This window comes from Phascolarctos cinereus, unplaced genomic scaffold (assembly GCF_003287225.1).
Source record: "Phascolarctos cinereus isolate Bilbo 61053 unplaced genomic scaffold, phaCin_HiC Scaffold_3;HRSCAF=262, whole genome shotgun sequence".
Taxonomy (NCBI): domain Eukaryota; kingdom Metazoa; phylum Chordata; class Mammalia; order Diprotodontia; family Phascolarctidae; genus Phascolarctos; species Phascolarctos cinereus.
The window spans coordinates 240,885,523-240,900,361 of NW_027555736.1; the positions used below are offsets into that span (position 1 = coordinate 240,885,523).

Below are 14,839 nucleotides of genomic sequence, written 5' to 3' on the forward strand. Positions count from 1 at the left end.
CCACAGACTGATTTTGTAGGCTGGATTGCTACCACTTAATATCTGACAAAAGACAGGGTTGACTGATAGCCAGTGTGGCAGCTGCCACCATTTTGACTAAATTGCTCCAGGGACTGGAAAGCCAGCTCTGTGTGTGCATATGCCCTTATCCTACAGTATATTGCTGTAGCTGTCACAGGGTCCAAAGGAATAGATGGGCATTATGGGAGGGGGCTGGTATTGCTGCTGATTATACAGCATGGAAAGCAGATGTGGATGCTGCTGGTGACTCAGCGTATTTTGTTCCTGTCTTACCCTTTCTTGGTGCCCCAGATGTTTAAGCACTAGTCATGTTGCTTCATACACTTTATGGGGGTAGATGTGAAAGGAGATTGAACTGAATCCCTGTAGGTATATCACAGATTCCAGACAGAAGGACCTAGTGTACCTCAGTACCACGGTCATTGGTGAGAGGTCACGTGGTGTGGTGTCTAGTGTTCTGGTGGGGAGACACGGACAATTGTATTTGAATACCACTTAACACACTTATTAGCTGTGTCCCTGGGCAAAACATTCAAACTTTCGAAGCTTAATAAAATCCCTTTATCTGTAAAATAGGACTGACAATAGCACTAACCTATAGGTTTATTTTGAAGGTCAAAGGAGACAATGTATGTAAGAAGTTCTGCAGACCTTAAAGTGCAATATAAAAACAGCTGTTATTTTTATTACTCTCATTATAAACACCATCATTATCATTATTATTATTGTCTCGTTCTCATCTTGTTGATGGCATTCAAATAGAAATGGTCCTAAGATAAGTTGCTGTCCTTCAATTGTTCTTTTATATTTAATGTTCTATTTGCTATTCTACAAGTGGATAAAATCACTGCTTTTTTGTATCTAAATAAAAGTATTGGGATATAAACTCATCCTCTGTAGTCTCATTAAATGCATCTTTCATATAACTCTAATAACAGGCAAGATTAACAGGGAAGACATGCTGCTTATTCTGTTCCCATCTGATTTTGATCTCCTTTGTTAAGTGTCTGTATTTAAAAAAATTTCTTTCCATTGTAGCTTGGAGATTGTGAGCATTTGGTATGGCAAAATGTTAAAATATTTTCTGTTTCTGAAGTGGTTGAATGGGAGAAAATCTTTGTATCTTTCTCTGATATGGAATTGGTATCTAAGACATATAAGTGATTAACAGATGTGTAGACAGAGAAATATCTATATGTCTATAGATAGAGATACATGACCCAAAGCCAGCCCCCAGTAGAAAAGTGATTGAAGTATATGAACAAATAGTTCTCAAAAGAATTGCAAACTCTTTACAATCATATGAAATAATGCCCCAAATCACTACAACTAAAAGAAATGTACATCAAAACAACTCTGAAGTATCACTTCAAACACTATAAATTTACAAAGAAGACAGAAGATAAGATATGAGAAGAGAAGCACACTAATGCATTGTTGGTAGAGCTTTTAGTGTTACCATTTTGGAAAGCAATTTAGAATTATGCAAACAAAGTGAATAATATGTCCAAACCCTTTGATTCAAAGACTCCACTATTAGGCTTATATCATAAAGGAGCTATAGATAAGCACACAGTCCCTAAATATACACCAAGATATTTATAGCAGAACTTTTGGTAATAGCAGAGAATTGGAAACTAAATAGTTATCCATGAATTGGAGAATGGCTTAACAAATATATGAAAAATATTGCTGTTAAGTTTTTATGTATCGGTATTCTGTCTAGGCAAGTCTTTGATAGTGGGCAGTTTTGAATACAGTTTATTGAATGATTTGGCTAGGGTGTTTTGAGGTCTGTAATATTACAGTATTAGAATTTGTTGGCTGTCATTCAATGGAAAGATTTCTTAACCTTCTGATATGTAATTCTAGTCACCAGGTCACATCCTGATAGGTATTTGGTAGGTAATAAATTGTTAAATCCTGAAGCATAGTATTATACGGTTTCTATCACTTCTACCAAATACTCATAATCTTCTATGCATAATCTACACTTATCACTAAGTTCAGGGTCCTTAGGATATATGTAACTTATCTTCTGTAGTTTCCGGTCTCAGTGACGTGGTCCTGAATTGCCATCATGATTCCTTCCATTTTCACAAACAAACCACGTGACAGCTACGTGTTTGCACCTCTTTGTAGAGATACTTATGAGTTCACACAGCTACCACTCCTTTGAATTCTCTCATTTCATAGTCATTTCATGGATCTTCCTAGTTATTTCAAAATCCATTGGCCTATACCTTTTATCATCATTTGGTTTCACTCAGGAAGTAATGTCTGCTTATTCAAGATGTATTCCTGTGGCTTTGTTATGGTCTCAGAATATCTATCTACATCTATATCTATATTCTTCCTAAAGTGTTCATCTTTCTATAGCTGATAGATATAGATATATAGAGATGTGTATATAGATATCGATATATACAGTATTTGCTATAGCTATAGGGTGTTGGGTCTGATGGTTTGTTAATATTTTATGAGTCTTTGCTAAGGTGTTTTTTTAAACCTGTGAGAGTCTATTTTACTAACTAATCTAAAAGTCTTCATTAAGACTTGAGTCGTTGTTAATTAGTTCAGCGTGTTCTTTTTATTCAGCTTTGATTTATCTAAATATATTTAGCCATAGTCTTTCCCTTGGTATCTTTATGTTCCATATGTCTTATCTAGAGAATGGATTCAGTGTGATCCTTTGACTCCAGCTCAGAACCTTTCCTTGGTGTACATTAAGAATTTTACACTTAGCAAGTTCCAATGACATCTTGCCATATCATTGGAGAAAGAGTCCATGAGATGACATTAATAGACATTATTAGTGTATTTTTTTCAGTGGAGCCATAAAACTTGATGTTACCTATTTAAATCAATTGGTTCAACTCCTTTAATTTGAAAGCCATCAGCAGTTCTATTTAGGAGAGATGATGATGGATTTAAGGTTAGGCAGAATTATAATGGGCTTAAACTTTCTGAAAAATATAACGTTTTATATGAATTGATCTTGACAGTGCTGTGTTAGTGTTGTCTTTTAAATTCAAAACAGTTCTCCACGTGGATGTCAAATATACATGGCATTCTTACTATATGTGAGTCTGTACTACATGTTTATCATTCATGAAGAAGTCATGAATGCAGAATTGAATTAGAAACATTAGAATAATCAATAAAGGCAGTGTAAGTGGTACAGTGTTTTAGGGCAGCTTATTCAGTAATTTCCAAGTAGACAATTATTCTTTATACACATGGAACTTTTTTGTACACTTTTCTTTTGCTCCTAAGCCAATATTTTATTTGTTGTAAGCATGTGTAGATTTTTTTTTTATGATACAAGCTCTGAGTGTCAGTCAGTCAATAAACTTTGTATAAATTACATAAACATCTAATTAGCCTATATTTGGAGAAATCACTGATATTTTCATCCTTTGGTAATAGATACTATCTGTTAAGAAAGGAACGATCAGGCTTACCTCTGAGAGGAAGCTGGTAAAGTGCCTTGTTAATAATTAATGCACTACTGTGAGGCATTTGAGATGATAATAATGGATCTTATCTGGCCTGACCACTTTTTAGGTTTGTAAAGAAGCTAGAATTTGTCACCCCCTTTGACATAACTAATCTGTCATTATTATTGTTGTTTTTAGTGCTATTCTTATATTTATTAGCGTGGTTCATGATATCTTGCTTTGAAGATCAACACCCAGCAACAAATTTTGTTAAATTGTGACTGTCACAAAAGATTAGTGCCATTATGGAGATATTGCTACAGAGCCATAAAAATGAATCTTTACAATGCAGTAACAAAGGAAGCACTGTGTTTTTTCAAGCTTAAAGAATGACAAATGCATTTTTATATTTTCAAAATGGTTTGTTGACAGTTCATATGCGGCTTTGCAAATCATTGCAGAAATACTCGTTACATATTTCTTTTCCTCATTCATCTTCCCAATGTACAGCAACTCTCCAGAGAGACAGAATCTTCAAGCATTTTACTCGGAAGCGCCAGAGAGCTATGCGAAGACGAGTTCATCAAATTAATGGGCATAAGTTTATGGCAACATATCTGAGACAACCTACCTACTGTTCACATTGCAAGGAGTTCATATGGTATCATTCCTCCATTACCTCCTCTGTATCTTTTTCCTTATCAGTTATGATTTTATAGAACCAACTCTTTATTCTGCTTAATTGTGTGATATAAGGATAGAATGGTTAATTTAGTTTGTTTGTTTTGTGGTGACCTGGGAGTTTCATTTTAGTCGAGAGTGTCAAACTGTTGTACTCTCTAACCTCGTACTAGAGCTGCAAACAAGTATCAAAACTCCCTGATGGAAAGTCCCTTCTCTTCCCTTCCTTCTTCCTTCCTTCCTTCTTCCTTCCTTCCTTCCTTCCTTCCTTCCTTTCTTCCTTCCTTTATACACACAGTATCCCAAATGTCTTAGTGCAGTTTTAAGCTTTAGCTCTACGTATGGTCCCTCACTTCTCCATCTTTTTTAATTTTTGTTTAGGACCAAACTTGGTCATTATTACATTCGGTTTAGTGTCCTCTTGTTGCTATTTTTTTCCATTTGGTTCTGCTTACTTCATTATGCATCAGTTCATGTGTCTGCCCATATTTCTCTGAATTCTTCATATTCATAATTTCTTACAGCACAGTCATATATTATTACATTTGTCTAACACATTTTTATGGGCATTTAGACTTTAGCTTTAGATTAAAAATGCACTGAGACTTTTGAGACAGTATGTATACATTTATTAGCAAAGTATACAGATAAAAAATAGCTACCATATCATGTAGATCTTTTCTTAGTTCTACAAGAGAAAAAGTACTTATGTCTCCTTAGCTCCACTGTATCTTTCTTACTTTGTTATTCATAGCCTCACTCCTTACTTCTAAATAGGCATCTTAAATTGAAGAGTCAGCAAACCAGCAAATCCTATTCATTTCACAGTGACTTGTATAAAAATTCATATTTCATTTTACATTTTCTGTTGTATTCTCCATCACAAATTAACTCAGATCTTTAGAACACAGTGCTAATGAGGACAGTTATGGGTTTCATCCCTATGAATGAAACTTTCATGGTCACAGACTATATGCTTAATCATGGGCAGCAGCTGTCTTGTGAATCTAGGCTAGTGGTCACATGCTTCCAGGGGTAGCTGGGTATAAGTAGGTCAGCTTGAATATATCAACACTACGAGAAAAACAATGAAGCTTTAGTGGTGGTAAAGATTAATTATAGATAGATAGTAAGTATTCCATATTTGGAGGAATTCAAATACATGATTATTTACTAGTAGTAAATAAAAGATTTTCCTGAAGTTTCTCTGTCTAAACATATATACAGTCATATATACATATATATATGTATATATACATACACACACACACACACACATAAATACATACATATATACACACTTATGTGAGTCTTAGCCTAAGAAATAAGGGTTGAAGCTGTGGGTGGCTAAGTTCCACTTTTCCTTTTGATAGTATAGTGCCATGAGAGAAAGAAGCTGCCTCTGTTTACTTAACTATAGGGGAAAGCAAGAAAGAGAACATAAAAGAGCAAATGGATGCATGCATAGAGAGTACTTTATTTTTGTGAGAATTGTAGCTTTGGGATTTATGGAGTATATTTTGAAATATCACCAATATTCATTATAGTAGTTAGATTATCTTCTCCGTTAGCTCCTAGCCTCTTTGTAATATGGTTTCAAACACTAACTCAGGAATCATGCAGTTATGTTTATTGCCATAGAATTATGAATCTTTGTAAATAACCAGAAAACAGAATTTAGGATTGCTTTTAATTCTTTTAGTTATGTGATGATTGCTGCTGATATTTTTGATTGATTTTTTTTTTGTCTTGAACAGGGGACTATTTGGGAAACAAGGCTATCAGTGCCAAGGTAAGGGAACATTATAAAAAATAGTTATGTTAAAAACAGTGCCAAAAGAAAAATAATGTATTTAAATATCTCAATTTTCAATGGTGAACAGTACATTATATCTCAAATTAGAACCAAAATATTTCTATGTCCTGAAATTTGGCTAGCCCTTCCTTTTCTTAACCTCTTTAATCCTTAATTTCCTCATCTGGAAAATAAAGGCATTGGAACAGATGGTCTTTTGAACTTTTTAGCTTCTATTAAGGTCCAACAAATATTCTAAGATTCTGCTTTGCTCATTTCATTCTAATGTTTTTTTAGATAGCAACTGAAAGGGAAATTTCACTCTTGAAGGATCACGAGCCAGGATACCTATCATCATAAAGTTCAGAAATTTATTATGGTTTTGTTTTTATTTTTTTTCTGAATTTAATGAGGAGGAGAGATGGGGGGAGGGAGAAAGAAGAGGAGAGAAGAAAAGAGAGAAAATACAAAGTAGAACAGAAAAGAGGATTTTGTGTGATGCCACAAATCATTATTAGGCATAGCTTACTTTTTAAGAAAATTGTATGATTAAATAATAAATTCAGAAAGTTACTTTTGAAGCTATTCTACTTGTTTCTCTCAACCTCACTGAACTCGCTTTTCTGTGGATTTTTAAAGATGCTTCAACAACCTACTTTCTTTTCTTTTCTTTTCTTTCTTTTCTTTCTTTTCTTTTCTTTTCTTTTCTTTTCTTTTCTTTTCTTTTCTTTTCTTTTCTTTTCTTTTCTTTTCTTTTCTCTTCCCTCCCCTCTTTTCCTCTCCCTTCCCTTTCTTTTCTCCATTCTCCTCCCCTCCTCTCCTCTCCCTTTCCCTCTCCTCCCCTCTCCTCTTCTCCTTCTCCCTCATCTCTCTTCCCCTCTCTTCCCCTCTCCTCCCCTCTTTTCCTCTATCCTGCCCTTTCCTTCTCTCCTCTCTTCTCTTCTTTTTTCTTCTCTTCATCTCTCTCTCTCTGACATTATTCCATTGATTACATGATAGATATCAGGATTCTTTTTTTTTAAAATCTTTAAAAAAAAACCTAGCAGACATCACTGTCAACATAACAACATATTTCTATTTCAAAGATAAATTTGGCTTGTAGTTTCCTTGTTGTTAGTGTTAATACTGATATAAGGAGCACGTATATAGTGATGTACTGTATACAGGAACCAGGGCTTCTAGGTGGTGCAGTGGATAGAGTGCCAGGCCTGGAGTCAGGAACGCTCATCTTTCCGAGTTCAGATCTGGCCTCAGATACTTACTCACTGTGTGACCCTGGGCAAGTCACTTAACCTTGTTTGCTTCAGTTTCCTCATTTGTAAAATGAACTGGAGAAGGAAATGGCAAACAACTCTAGCATCTTTGCCAAGAAAACCTAAATGCGGTCATGAAGAATCAGATGTGACTGAATAACAGTGACAACAACAACAGTGAGATAATTTCAAAATGAATATATTGAGTTTTGTACATGGATTCATATAATTATTGTTCTAAGATCCAAACTAATTAGCAACAGTTAAGAAAAAGTGGCATGAATAACATGAGGCCCCCTACTTAGTTTCATTGTATCATTCTGAGTTGGCTACAGCTACAGAGAGGTAAGATTTTTCTAACAGTACCAAGAATAGATTGGAATAGGAAATATGAAGGCAGAAAGGCTGGTTTGGGAGTTATAGTCCAGGGGAGGGGTAAGAAGGCCCTGTCAATGCCACTGTTGTGATAACAGTGGGAATAGACGGGAAACACTCTTATGGATATGATCTTATAGGCAAAACAACGAGATCAGGGGTGGGGAACATGGGGAACGTGGGGAACCTGCCTCCTCAGGGCCCTGATCTAGATGAATTCCTCTTCTTTTGAGAAAGAAGTCTTTGATTTTTTTTTAATATCACCTTTATTTCCAAATTTATTCCTTTTTTTCCCCTCTCCCCCAGTGCATCACCCCTTGTAACAACAAGCAAAAAACAAAAAACAAAAAAGAAAGCAGTTGAACAATGTTTAACCAAGTCTGATAGTATATACACCATTCCTTACCTTTCTTCCCTCACCTCTGCAAAGAAGGGAGAAGCATTTTCTCATCTTTTTTCTAGGACCCAACTTGGTCATTATAATGTTCGACTTAATGTTTATTGTTGTTATTTTTTTCAATTTGGTTTTGCTTACTTTACTATGCATCAGTTCATATCATTCTTCCCACACTTCTCTGAATTCTTCATAGTCATCATTTCTTACAGCACAGTCATATACTATTACATCTCCCTACGACAATTTGTCTGGCCATTTCCCAATCAATGGGCAGTTACTTTGTTTTCAGCTCTTAACTATCACAAAAAGTGCTGCGGTGAATAGTTTGGAACCCATGAGTCCTTTCTGTCTTTGACCTTTTTGAGGGTAAAGAGGAGGGAATTTTCGGGGATGTACTGGAGTGAGCTCAAGAGAACTGATTGTTAAATTTTCAGTGGGAACACTTGTATCTTGGAAGTCAGAAAAGGCTACAAAACAAGGCTTGTTATATTGTTTTGTCGATTTCTAGACTTAAGAAAGTAAAGGGGGAAATGTTAATAATGCAGGTTAAACTTAAAGGTGTGTTATACATACATTTTTTGGAGAGACCCAGTTGTTAGACATTTACCATCACCACACTGAATAAATACCTAGAGATAGTCTGATAATTGATTTTTCATTCCACTGTCTTGGCATTGTTTAGACATAGCATTTACTAACTCAGTTAACACTGCATTTTAAGTTGTACATTTTTGTAATGCATAATTGTTTTTGTTTTTTAAAATTTCATAGTCTGCACCTGTGTTGTTCATAAGCGCTGCCATCATCTGATAGTTACTGCCTGTACTTGCCAAAATATAAATAAAGTGGATGCAAAGGTAAGGAGAAAAGTGTCTTATCCAAGATTTATTGTAATTATGCAATCAAATTGACTTTCCCTATGTGTTAATACATAGTTATTCTTTCAGTATTAGCATTTACTTGGCTCTGCTTAAGATAAGTAAATCCATTATTTGTTTGTCTTGGGCAGCTAGGTGGTGTAGTGGATAGAGTTCTAGGCCTGGAGTCAGGAAGATCAGAGTTCAAATCCAGCCTCAGGCACATATTAGCTATGTGACTCTGGGCAAATCACTTAACCTTGTTTGTCTCAGTTTCCTCATCTGTAAAATGAGCTGGAGAAGAAAATGGCAAGACACTCCAGTATCTTTGCCAAAAAAACCCTAAATGAGGTCATGAAGAGGTGGGTACAACTGAGATGACTGAATGACACTTTGTCTCCATTCTGTGGATTGGCCTTACTTCAGATTTATCTCCCACCCAATTTTATTACCAGAGTTCTCAAAGAATGTTGCTGAGGTGATCTGTATTATGCAATCTTTATTTTGTTCTATTCACCAAATTTTAGTGGTAATAGCTAACAATCTGCTGAAAATTGTAAAGCCATCGTGGCCTAATAGAAATAATGTTGAGTTGGAGCCAGAAAACATTTATTTGAATCTTGGATCCTTCGTTAACTATTTAACCTTGGGAAAATGCACTTAATGTCTGTGGGCCTCAGTTTCCTCATTTGTAAAATGGAATTAAACTACATTCGAATTCTAACACTTTATGATTCACACTTATTATTTCTTCTGGATTGTTGTATAGCTAGGATAAACATAGTTTCTTAAATCTAGAAGAGGTGAACAGATGGAGAGTTACTGATATTTAACAATTGACATGATTTTGTTAGGAAGTATAATTCTGTGGTGCTTAACAATTCTTGTGTTATACACAGATAAGAACTGAATACTATAATTAGACATAGGAACCAGAGTTTAAAGGAAGAAATTTAAAAGTTCAAGGGGAATATACACCATTAAGTTTAATTAAGTTTAATCTCTGAGTATCTTATTATTGCCCCCAAATCATGTCAAAATGATTATTTTTAGTTTTATTTTACCTTGGGGACAGAATCCTATTATTGCCCCCAAATCATGTCAAAATGATTATTTTTAGTTTTATTTTACCCTGGGGACAGTTTTTTGGTTTTTTTTTTTTTTTTGGACCATATCAGCTGGGATTTTCCTCTCAGTTTGCTAAAACTTTCAGTGTCTGGCAAAAACCCAAACAAAGCAATAAAATAAGATAAAAATGTTAATGCAAATTTAGGCTAAATTCATTTTATGACAGTAAAGAAAAAGCATTACCATCTGCTTTGCTGCCGCATCCTAAGGTCCATGGGACCTTTCCATCTGATTTGAAGCTGAAATCTTCCATATGTGTTGTCTCGCCTATTAGAATGTGAGCTCCTTGAGAGCAGGGGCTGCCATTTTTCTGTTTGCCTCCCCAGTGCATTGCACACAGTAAACACTTAATATATATGCTTTCCCCATTCCATTTTCTGGAATATATGCCCCAGATGCCATTTACTGCTGTGATATTATTTCTTAAAGAAAATTTGTGATAGCAAATCTCCTTGCTGTCTGTGAAGTCCTGGAAGAGTCATTTCTACCATCTGGGGCTCAATTATCTGATTTGTAAAATGAGAGGTGCCCCCTTGGAATTCTGTTACATGCTTTTCCTGAAGAAGACGGTAGGAGGAAATTTTAATTCTGAAGCAAGATTTTCAGAGGTTAGGGGAGATGAGAAGAAAAGGGTCTAGTTGTATTTGGAAATTTTTTTTAAAAAGATGCTTCACAGGTAAGCCAATGAATAGAATAGAGGATATAGAGAGTACCACTATGTAAATGACAGGGATCTGTCGTGTCCAGGTGGCATTGTCATAACTGATATTTGTGGGGGGGGAGGGGAGGATAGCTTGCTATTTTTTAAACAGATGTTCATTTTAATGTTTAGTGAAATCATATCTCCCATTGTGTCTTTTATTTCTTGCAGAATTCTGAGCAGAGATTTGGAATCAACATTCCCCACAAATTCAGTGTTCACAACTACAAAGTGCCCACCTTCTGTGATCACTGTGGCTCCCTGCTTTGGGGAATAATGAGACAAGGACTGCAGTGTAAAAGTGAGAGATGTTATTTTTATTTTTTTTGTCACTCCAAGCTATGGGCTCTTGGGATTCCAAAGAAATCAGAACTGGTCTCTGATGATTGATTTTAGATATTTTGCAAAACTTTAAGAACTTCTTAGTGGATCTTGTATTCATATCAGCTGGTATTGATTATGGTGTATCAGCCACATTTATAATATGCCTTAATAACTTCTGTTAAACACAAAATTGCTTTGAAGAAATAACTTCAGAATATTAAGCCAAATATTGAAAAAGATTTTAATGAATTATTTGGAGGAGGGTAATAGCTAGTGGTAGTTGGGAGTAAGAGGACATGAATGGATGGGAGAGTACCTTGGGTATTATGTAGAGAATAGCAGGTTAATAGCTATAGTTGCTATAACCAAGGACAGACAGGAATGAATTTGAAGAAAAAAATAGGTCAGTGTTTTTCTATGTGATTGTTTTTTGGTACATGGTTTGCTTTTTGAAGATTTGGTCTCCCCATCTCACTCAGACTGGAAGTACAATGGTCACTTACCACTGACCTTAGGAGCTTTAAATTGCTCAGTTTCTGAACTGAGCTTCTGATGAATGGGGCAGGCAGAGCCATGTGGGTAACTCAGTGTGTTTCCTTTCTTATGCTTGCTAACCCACAATTTTATTTTGTCCATATTGCGCTCTCTCTCTCTCTCTCTCTCTCTCTCTTTCTCTCTCTCTCTCTCTCTCTCTCTCTCTCTCTCTCTCTCTCTCTCTCTCTCCCTCTCTCTCTCTCTCTCTCTCTCTCTCTCTCTCTCTCTCTCTCTCTCTCCCCCCCCTCTCTCTCTCTCTGTCTCTCTCTCTCTCTCTGTCTCTCTCTCTGTCTCTGTCTCTCTCTCTCTCTGTCTCTCTCTGTCTCTCTGTCTCTCTCTCTCTCTCTCTCTCTCTCTCTCTCATTCTCACTCTGTCTCTCCCCTCCCCCTCTCCCTCTTCTCCCTCTTCCTCTCCCTTTCCCTCTCCTTCTCCCTCTCCCTCCCTGCCCTCAAGCATCTTATGTACTAAGGCTATGTTTGGTTTCCGTTGTTTGTGCTAATACAGGACTTTGGCCATGTCCTTCCTCAGTTGTATATTTGTAAGAGAGATTGGTCTGAAGCAGTCCTAAGCCCTCTAGCGGCAAAAGGGAGAGCTCCTACTGTTATAATAGATTAAGAAAATTTGAGAGCCTTTTCTGTAAAAAGGGTTTAGTAAGGCAGGAGCAGAGTCATCCTGTTCTGTCAAATGGGTGTTAAACAGCTTTTCCGTAGCCAGTAATTTAGTGGTTGTTTGTCTTGAGAAAATCACCCATAAAGAGTTGCCATTTCAATTTGACAGGCATGAAATGCACCAACCAATCTTAAGCTACTTAAGGATAAGGCTAAAAAATTAATAATAATAATAACTTACATTTACACAACCAGACACTGTGCTAAGTGCTTTACAACTCTTATCTCATTTTATTTTCACAACCACCCGTGGAGGTAGTTGCTATTATTATCTTCATTTTACATTTGAGGAAACTTAGGCAAACAGGTTAAGTGATGTACCCAGGGTCACACAGCTAATAAGTGCCTGAATTAAGATCTGAACTCGTCTTCTTGACTCCAGGCCCGTCATTCTATCTGCTGTACCACCTTACTGCCTATGAATCCATCAATAGGAGGCAAGGGAAAGAGGATAGAAAGTAGGAATCTAAGTGAGGTTAGGAATAGTTAAATTGCCTAGATTTTTTTAAGAAGAGAGCTACGAAAAAAGAAAGAGAAAATCTTCTTTCTTAGAAGGTCATCTAGTCTACTATTCAGTGGCTCATTTTTTTTAAAGAACTTTCCAGGCTGCTAGGACACCATTTACTAATCCCTTCCTATAGTATACGATATGGCAACCTTTGCCCATTAGAAACCCTAGCTAGTTGTTCTACAGAGCCAAGCTCTGTACCTGTGATCCTGTGAGTCTCCATTTACCAGACAGCCTAAGATGAGAAACGAAACACTTTGGTTGCTAACATCGCATCTATTATTGCTTTGCTACCTTTTTTGGCTCTTGGATTATTTTAACTTTGCATGAAACTAGAACAAAGTGGCACTGACCTTAAAAAGAAAACATGTTTAGCGGGGGGGGGGGGAGGAACCCCTTGATTTTTTCTGTGAAGCAGTCTGGAACCACAGCCTGAGAACCACAACCCCACAGGATGCCCTGACGATTGTGTAGCACGTCTTTCTAGCCTCAACAATAGTCAAAAACAGCAGGTGTCATTATCCAGAGGTTTGCTGCCAGAGAGAATGTTTCCACCGTCGCCATTCAGCATGATATTAGACCTTTATTTCACTGCTGAGAGAAATAGAGTTAGTTAACATGGTTCCATGTCTTTTTATTTAATTGAACTCAAATTATCCATGCTGTGAACTTTTAGGTCTTTATTTTAGTTGCAGAGAGGCTGATGCATAGTAAGTAACAATAACAGTAGCTAGCATTTATATCGTGCTTACTATACAAATATGCCAAGGCACTGTACCTTTAAGCACTTTATGATCATCTCATTTAGTGGATAGAGTCAGGAAGATGTGGGTTCAAGTTTTGCCTGTCAGACATACTAGCTGGGTGACCACAGGTAAGAAAACTAACTAACCTCTCATTGTCCCAGGCAACTTTCTAAGATGCTAAGTTCCAGATGAGTCACTGATCTGCACTGGGAGAGGGAGTTTCCATACTGGGAGTTACCCACATTAACTAAATCATAGATCTTCACCCTGCAAAAAAAAAAATGTTTTTCAGCCAAAAGGATCACTGGGATGTGTGTATATAATATATAGTGTTTAATGTAAATGTAAATAAACATGATAGATATAAATATCTATCATGTAATTTGGGTGAGCATATGATATCATCACAGAGAAAAAATAGCTATATTAAATATATCATTATGCAATAATCTCGGTTTTCTATCCCAGTCTAAAACTCCTAAGTGGCGTTAAGGTGACTCCAATAACACTTGTGGTTTCTTGCATGAGCATATGTCTATTACAGGACCCTATCTCAGTCCATTAGACCAAGAAACCCGTTTTTCAGTTATACACATTCTCTCTCTTTTTTTTTTTTAAATAAACATGGATCTTGTTCTTCTTTCCCCAGTCTGTAAAATGAATGTACATAAAAGATGCCAAGCCAATGTGGCGCCTAACTGTGGGGTGAATGCAGTGGAGTTAGCAAAGACCTTGGCAGGAATGGGCCTTCAACCTGGAAATATTTCTCCAGCTTCGGTGAGATTTTGCTTTCTTTCATGTGTTGCCTTTATGGGCTTTATAAATGTGGGAAGCGTGAGTCGGAGTCCTCATCTCTTAAAAGCTTGCTTTTCTCATTCAAAGCTGACCTGGGCAGATGCAATGGGTTTATTGCTTTCTTTTAAGAGCATTTCACTCTGTAAACAAACTTCTTACCATTAGTCAGTGATTGGTCTGTCTGCCTAGTTGTATTAATTTGCAGTTAAAACGTGTACTAATAGTGCCTTATAGATCTCAAAATAAAGAGAAAAATCAATCAGGGTGTAGTTGAAATAGCATCAGGCTTGGCACTGGAGGAGGTTTTAGGCCCTGTGCTATCCTTTATTTACTGTGAGACCTTATGAAACTCTCTTAACTTGTCTGGACCTCAGTTTCATTCTCTGTGCACTGATGGCCTAGATGATCTCTTAGGTAAGTGCTAGCTTTAAAGTTTTTGATTCATGCCATATGGAGTTTTTTTTTCTTTTTCTTTTCTTTCTTTTTTTTTTTTGGTAGGGGGAGGCAGTCGGGGTTAGGTGACTTTGGGGAGTTTTTTTCAGTGTTAGTGAGGACTTGCTGTGGGAGGGAAGGAGGGGTCTCACTGAAGAAAGGAATGAGCATTTATTAAGTACCT

The 14,839-nt window shown here is 36.5% G+C and overlaps 1 protein-coding gene across 1 annotated transcript in view; it reads left to right on the plus strand.

Moving 5' to 3' along the window:
- The window catches only part of PRKCH (protein kinase C eta), a 272,078-nt gene that overhangs the window by 133,687 nt on the left and 123,552 nt on the right, over positions 1 to 14,839 (plus strand). The window contains exons 3-7 of the mRNA XM_020986496.2: positions 3,972 to 4,122; positions 5,900 to 5,934; positions 8,734 to 8,819; positions 10,819 to 10,948; positions 14,078 to 14,205. Of these exons, the coding sequence (XP_020842155.1) occupies positions 3,972 to 4,122; positions 5,900 to 5,934; positions 8,734 to 8,819; positions 10,819 to 10,948; positions 14,078 to 14,205 (530 nt within the window). The remainder of the gene's footprint in view (positions 1 to 3,971; positions 4,123 to 5,899; positions 5,935 to 8,733; positions 8,820 to 10,818; positions 10,949 to 14,077; positions 14,206 to 14,839) is intronic.